The 7951-nt window shown below is 48.7% G+C and overlaps 1 protein-coding gene across 1 annotated transcript in view; it reads left to right on the forward strand.

The window, feature by feature from the left end:
* Nucleotides 1–7951, forward strand: part of Clip2 (CAP-Gly domain containing linker protein 2) — a 57716-nt gene that overhangs the window by 21213 nt on the left and 28552 nt on the right. Inside the window, exon 3 of the mRNA XM_028765943.1 lies at nucleotides 3160–3716. Coding sequence (XP_028621776.1) covers nucleotides 3160–3716 — 557 coding nt within the window. The remainder of the gene's footprint in view (nucleotides 1–3159; nucleotides 3717–7951) is intronic.

The following is a 7951-nucleotide window of genomic DNA, read 5'->3' on the forward strand; positions in this document are numbered from 1 at the left end:
ATATATACACACACACACACACACACAAACATATATATATGTTTGTGTGTGTGTGTATGTGTTTGCATGCACAGGCATGAGCCATGCACACGCACCATGGTATGCTCTTGAAGTGAGGTCAGAGGACACCTTGGGTGGGCCAGTTCTCCCCCTCCACCATTTTGATCCTGAGATCAAATGTTGGTCCATCTTGGCAGCAAGCACCCTAACCCACTGAGCCACCTCACTAGCCCTGTGCCGGCCTTTTGGCAGAGTAAGCAGGGAAGATTTCTCTGAGGCAAGGGGCAGCTCTAGGGGCAGCTCAGTAACTTGGTGAGGCAATAGATTATGGGACCCTCATTCAAGGCTCAGCATCCCTTCCCTCTAGTGCGCACACGGCCCTTGCTCCCTTCCTTCCTTCTGTTCCAGAATGCTCAACTGGCTGAATTATAACTTCTCTTCTTGTGTGTGCTGCCCCTCCCCCACCCCATGCTGGCCCTTGCTTGTCCTCCCTTGTGGCATCCTTGTGACCGCAGGGTTGCCCAGAAAGTAGTTGCCCATTGAGCTGGGGTTCCTCCTGGCTGAGTCTTGGCAGGTAAGGAAAAGCCTGCCAGGGCTGGGCAAATAGTTCAGACCATAAACGGCTTACCTTGCAAGAATGGGGAACCTGCATTCAAGCCCCAAAACCTTAAGTTAAAACAAAACAAAACAGGTTGTGGCTGGAACTGGGATGTGGCTCTGTTGACCTAGCGTGCAGAAAGCCATGGCTTCATCTCTAGCCTTACATAAGCATGGTGGTCCTAGCCTGATATCACAGCACTTCAGTGGGAGAGGCAAAAAAAGATCCGAAGTTCAAGGTTATCCTTGGCTCCATAGCAAATTCAAGGCTAGCCTAGGTTATGCAAGACACTTAAAAAAAAAAAAACAAACAAAGGATCAGGTGTTGGGTGAGGTGGTTTCCAACCACTGCAGTCCTATCGTGAGGGAGACAGATGACTGGCAAGCCCAGTGAGAGCTGTGTGAGACAGCAAGGGTAAGGGCTGCACAGAAGGTTCAGTGCTGGACTGGAGAGGTGGCTCAGCGGTTAAGAGCACTGACTGCTCTTCCAGAGGTCCTGAGTTCAATTCCCAGCAACCACGTGGTGGCTCACAACCATCTGTCATGGGGTCCAATGCCCTCTTCTGGTGTGTCTGAAGAAAGCAACAGTGTACTCAAAAAGGAAAGAAAAAGAAGATTCAGTGCGGCTGCCCTTGCAGGGTTCATTTCCTAGCGCCCCAGCACAGTTGGCAGCTCACAACCACCTAGAGGAAGCTCCGAAGACTTCACACCCTCTTCTGGCCTCCACTAGTACCTGCAGACACATGGCATATGCGTGTATGGCGCATGTGTGAACGTGTACACACACACACACAGAAAAAAGAGAAGGCTTGTCCCCTGCCCAAGACAAGGCAAGTCTCGAGTCCTCTCATGCAGGGGACAGTGCCATCTGGGTCCCCACAGTGAGCCCTATACCTGCTGTCGAACCAGACTCCTCCCAGCTGTCTCCCCTCACTTCGGCCTCAGTCCTTCGCATCAAAGCTCCACTTGGAGACGGTCTTACTGTGTAGTCCCGATTAGCCTGGAACTCAGTATGTAGACCTGGCTGCCCTTGAATTGGTCTAGCCTGTCTCCTGTGTACTAGAATTAAAGATTAAAGGCGTGCCCTAACATATTAGGTTTAGTTTGAACTTGAAACCTATTTAAAAAAAAATTTTTTTGAGACAGGTTCTCATGTAGTCCAGGCTGGCTCTAGACTCTGTGCATAACTGAGGATGACCCTTTACTTTTGATTGTCTTTATCTTCCCAGTATTCGGGAGGCAGAGGCAGGTGAACCTGTGAGTTCAAGTCCAGCCTGGTCTATAAAGCCAGTTCCAAGGTAGCCATGGCTATCTGGAGAAACCCTGTCTTGAAAAAAAATTAAAAATCAGAACCCAGAATATGTGTGTATATACATATGTATATGTGTGTATATACATATGTGTGTATATGTGTATATATATATGTACATATTACATATATATTACATATACATCTTATCTAGTTTCATGGGGAAACTGAGGCACTAGAGAAGGGGTTTAGCCAAGCCAGTCCAGTGTGTTACAAATAGCTCTGCTGGGGGATAGGGTGCTATGTTAGGGCCATCCTGTGCTCTCCCATCCCCAGGCAGCTGAAATCTCCCTGCCTGTCTCTGTGGGGAATTTAAAAAGAGTTTGATCTCTGCGAGGCAGGGGCAGCTGGGAGGACCAGGGCAGCAGGGGGGATGGCTAAAAGGAAAAATAAATCAGGGCGGCTTTGTTGACATCACAGACTTGAGACCTGAGTTGTAGCAGCTGTCAAAGCAATTGGTTGGAGGGACCTGTGACCCTTAAGAGAGGCGGGGGTCGGGAGAGATTATCTGGGGGTCCTGTGGACTGGGACAGCTGAGGGCAGGGACAGCTGAGCTGGTAGCTTTCTTCTAAGAATAGGCACACCGGGTCCTCACAGCCCCAGAACCCCCTTTTTGTTCTTTATGCAAAGAGACAGAATGGGGTCCTCGATGGTGGGGTCAAGGTGGGGTCGGCCACCAGTAAGGGCTTTAGAGTCACTGCCCATAGCTGCTTAGGCCTGCAGAGCACACTTTACAGAATTGTTTTGTATCCGTTTATTTTTTATGGGGGGTGATGTTCATTCTGTGACACACGCATCTGGAGGTCACTGGAGATCAGAGGACAGCCTGTGGAGGTTGAGTCTTTCCAACATGTGTCCCGGGGATTGAATTCAAGTCATTAGTTTCTTTACCCACTGAGCCACCTCACCAGACCATTGTTTGTGCCTCATGCAGTGTTCTACCCTGTCAGCCACACTCCCAACACCCCCCCACCCCACCCCCACACCCCCTTCCCCAGTTTGGATTTTGTCGATGGCAGTGTGTCCCAAAGAAACTCAAACATTGGACACCCCTGGGTGGGTGCCAGAAGAATAAGGAAAGACTTTGGGTTGCTCACTCTCTGGAGGGAATAAGCCTTTCACAGGTCATAATGCCGAGCATGCCTGCCTCAGTTTCCCCAATAAGATAACTATCGCCGACACCCTCCAGCTCAGGCTGTCTATCCCCTAGTTCTCAGGCTAGCCCTAACTCCTGCCTCTTAACTTATCCACAGGGTCTCCCCTGCACAAGCAGGCCTCGGGTCCCTCCTCGGCTGGAGCCACCACCACCGTCTCTGAGAAGCCAGGTCCGAAGGCGGCTGAAGTGGGTGATGACTTCCTGGGAGACTTTGTGGTGGGCGAGAGGGTGTGGGTGAATGGCGTGAAGCCAGGCGTGGTGCAGTACCTGGGTGAGACACAGTTTGCGCCAGGCCAGTGGGCCGGCGTGGTCCTGGACGACCCTGTGGGCAAGAACGATGGCGCTGTGGGTGGCGTGCGCTACTTCGAGTGCCCGGCTCTACAGGGCATCTTCACGCGGCCCTCCAAGCTGACCCGCCAGCCCACGGCCGAGGGCTCGGGCAGTGATGCCCACTCGGTGGAATCCCTCACCGCCCAGAACCTGTCTCTGCATTCTGGCACGGCCACGCCCCCACTCACCGGCCGCGTCATCCCCCTGCGGGAGAGTGTTCTTAACAGCTCCGTGAAGACAGGCAATGAGTCTGGTTCCAACCTCTCCGACAGTGGTTCTGTGAAGCGCGGTGACAAGGACCTCCACCTGGGAGACCGTGTGCTGGTAAGTGTGGGTGGCCCCTGGCCGGGTACCCTACCTCTCGTTACCCCTCTTTCCCTCGTGAATAGCTGGACCCCAGGGACTGAGCAGAGAAAGGACTAAAAGGGAACTTGAACAACGTCCAAGCTGGTACCACATAGGATAACAGTGGAGAGAACACAGGCTCTGAAGCCTGTTGCTGTGTGACCCTGGGCGTGTGTATTATCCTCTCTGGGTCTCAGTTCCCATCTGTGTCATCAGTTTTATTTGTGACTGTGGTAATACCTGAGGCGAAAAGAAAGATGCGTTTAAGCACTATGTAAGTTCAAAGTTGGCCAGTTCCATTGCTTTAGGCCGTAGTCAGCAGGAAACAACAGGGCCGAAGGGCATGGGTGGGAGAAAGCTGATAACCTTGTGGTTGCCAGAAAGAGAGGGAGGGGGAGGGGGAGGAGTGGAGCGCAGGCTGAGTGCACAGCTCAGGGGCGAAGTCGATACACCCGCAGCGACTACTTCCTCTGACCAGGCCCCGCCTCCTGACAGCCATCCAGCTCTGAACTCAACTAAGGTGGTCTGACATGGAGGAACCCTTCCTTCCTTACCTAATCTCCAATCAGTAGTGTCCCCGCTGGGGACCGAGCCCTTGACCAAGCCTTTTTGGGGGTGCGGAGTTATTTAAGTTCAGCCATTTTTTTTTTTCTTTTTAGACAGGGTATCACTGTGCAACCCTGGCTGGCCTGGGACTTGCTGTGCACACCAGGATGGTCTCGCTCAGACACCACGCCCAACAATAACACTTTTTAAGAAAGCAACAATTTCAGACTGGGGCTGTAGCTCAGTTGTCAGAGTGCTTGCCTGGTGTGCACAGAATCCCAGGGTTTGATCCCCAGAACCCCATAAGCCAACACGCCTGTCGTCTGAGCTCTTGGGAGGTGGAGGCAGGAGGATGGACGTTCTAGGTGAACCTTAGGCTGAGACTGGAGGACAAGCTGAGTACGTCTGTGCTCCAGGCCAAAGCCCTGATTTCTCTCCAGCCTCTTCCTACTCTCCTGAGACTGGTAGCCAATATTGACGTCTCCATGATAGAGGCATCCAGAACTTTCCGTGGAGAAGATGGTCAGTCATCTGCAAAATAGGAGAAGGCACTTCAGACTACCAGTGAATATAGGGCCATGAATATTCATATCTCTACAGATATTCATGTGGAGACAAATGTGTGCACATGAATATTCATATATGAACATGAATATTCATCAGGGCAGAAAGGCTCTGGGGGAAATAAAAATATGAATACTGAGTAAAAAAATACCCAGACCTGTTAGAAAATTAAGTTAGGAGCAGCAAGGCATGGACAGCGAGTCAGGTTCAGGTCAGCCTAGGCTACAAAGTGAGCCAACCTGGGCTACAGAACAAGACCCTGTCTCTGAATAACAGCAAAGCACTGAGGCAATATCTCAGTAGGTAAGTAAAGGGCCTGAGGTTAACCCCCAGAAACAAGGTGAAAAATGCAGGTTGTGGGGTGCATGCTTGCAATCCCAACACTGGCGAGGCGGAGGCAGGAGGATCCCTGGGGCTTGCTGACCAACAGCTTAGCTAAATCTGTGGACTCCGGGTTCAGTGAGAGACCCTGTCTCAAGACCTAAGGCAGAGAGGGATGAGGAAGCACTTGGCATTGACCTCTGACCCATATGCACATGTACGTGTCACATGAACATATACATATACCCAGAGAGGGGGAAGGATGGAATGTGCATGTATTCATATATATATATATATATATATGTATATATATATATATATATATATGAATGAAATGGCATCATTAGACTTGCTGTGTATCTGAAGATAGCCTTGAACTTGTGATCCTCCTGCCTCTACCTCCTCAGTGCTGAGATTACATGCATGTCTAGGGCGGCAGTGCTGGGGTGGATTCCAGGGCATGCTAGCTGAGCACTCTACCAGCTGAGCTGTGTCCCAAGCCCCTGTATTTTATCATGAAGACTTGAGGGATCTTCAAAGACTCCCTCCACAAAAACCCCAAAACAACAACAACAAAGATGGCTCTATCAAGGAAGAGAAACAATAGTCCCCCTGATTTGAACAGCACTCGTTGTAGACATATGGGTCCCGTACACACCATCAACTGTACCCCATTTGTAAGGATGGCTCTTGTCAGTCTTAAGAAAATGAGGATCAGTGAAGTGTGAACCATTCTTATGTGTCAGTTAAAAATACCCCTAAGATTTAAAACAGAAGTTACAGCAGACAGCCTGCTATTTAGAGAGATGGGCATGATTACAGAATCTTTCCACTGAAAGAGGAAACAGTGGTTTTGGCAGGGGAAAAGAGAGAAACTTCTGGACATTGGAAGGTGTACTGCACCAGTTCTTAACCTGTGGGTCAGGTGAGAACATCAGAAAACATAGGTACTTACATTATGATTCATAACAGTAGCAAAATTACCATTAAAAAGTAGCAGTGAGCCGGGCGGTGGTGGCGCACGCCTTTAATCCCAGCACTTGGGAGGCAGAGGCAGGCGGATTTCTGAGTTCGAGGCCAGCCTGGTCTACAGAGTGAGTTCCAGGACAGCCAGGACTATACAGAGAAACCCTGTCTCGAAAAACCAAAAAAAAAAAAAGTAACAGTGAAAATAATTTTATGGTTGGGGGTCACCACAATGTGAAAAACTGTATTAAAGTGTTGCATCATTAGGAGGCTTGAGTGGTTGTACTGGTTAGTTTTTTGGTTTTTTTTGTTTGTTTGTTTTTGTACTGGTCAGTTTTAACTGCCCCAACATAGCATCAGCTGGGAAGGAAGTCTCAAATGAGGAATTATCCAAGTCACACGAGCATGTGGACATGTCTGGGAAGTGGGTTGTCTCGGTTATTAGTTGATACAGGAAGAACAAGCCCACCGTGGGTGGCACCATTCCCTAGGCAGGGGATACTGAACTCTATAGGAACAGGGAAAGTTAACTGAGTGTAAGAAGCAAGCAAAAGACTTGTGCATTTGTTCACTCTCTGCTCTTGACTGTGGATGGGATGTTTGAATTTCCTGCCTTGACTTCCCCACAGTGTTACAGACTGTCACCTGGAATTGTGAGCTAAATAAACCCTCTCCTCCCCTCAGTTGCTTTGACTCAGTGTTTTATCACAATAGAAAGAAAATTAGACCAGACAGACCTGGTTTGCAAGTACTAGGGCCTCTAGTTGATGTGTACGTGTAGCTTGAAGTTCTCCAGGTGGTTGTGAGCTCCCATGAGGGTTCTTGGAACTGAACACCGACCTTCTGAGCAAACTCTCTAGTCTCTAAGAATCCATTTTACTGTTGACTGTGGAAGCACACGCCTTTAACCTCAGCACATGGGAGGCAGAGGCAAGTGGAGCTCTGTGAGTTTGAGACCAGCCTGGTCTACATAGTAAGTTCTCAGCTATCTGGGCTGCATAGTGGGACTCTGTCCTAAAAAATAAATAAATAAATAAATAAAAATAAAAATAAAAGCAACCCTTTTATTTATGCTTCAACAATTTCCTACATGTATGCAATGTATCTTGATCACAGCGACCCCAGCACTCACTCCTGACACCTCCTCCTCCTCTGACCCCTCACAGCAGGTCCTCCCCCCAGCCTCATGTTCTCTTCATGATCTCCTGAATCCAGTTAGTATAGCTCGTATGCTCGTGGAGATGGAGCCATGGGCAACCTACCAGCAGCCACATCCTGGAGGGAAACTGAGTCTTCCTTCCCCAGGAGCCAAGAATAGCTCCTCAGCTGGGCTGGGGACTCTCTTATTATTTATTTATTTATCTATTATTAATGTGTATGTGTATATTTATGTGTGTACATGTTTGTATTATAATGTATGTCTGTATATGTATATGCATATGTGTGTATGTGTATTTGTGTGTGTATGTGTGTGTATGCATATGTGTGTGTATATATGTTTGAATGTATATGTGTGTGTGTATTTCTGTGTATATGTGTGTGTATGTATGTATGTTTGTTTGTATGTATGTATGTATGTGTGTGTATGTAGGTGGGCACTAGTATCACATCATGGGTCTGAAATCAGAACACTACTTTGGAAGTCAGCTTTCTCTGTCTACTGAGGGTTCCAAGAATTGAACTCAGGTTGTCAGGGTTGCAAGGTGTTAACCTGCTGAACCATCTCACCAGACTTTTAATTTTTATGTGGTGTTGGAATGGAGCCTAGAACCTCATGCTTGCTAGAAAAACTCTTTACCACTAGGTCATGGCCCCAG

The sequence above is a fragment of the Grammomys surdaster genome, unplaced genomic scaffold, assembly GCF_004785775.1.
Source record: "Grammomys surdaster isolate TR1022 unplaced genomic scaffold, NIH_TR_1.0 166, whole genome shotgun sequence".
NCBI lineage: Eukaryota > Metazoa > Chordata > Mammalia > Rodentia > Muridae > Grammomys > Grammomys surdaster.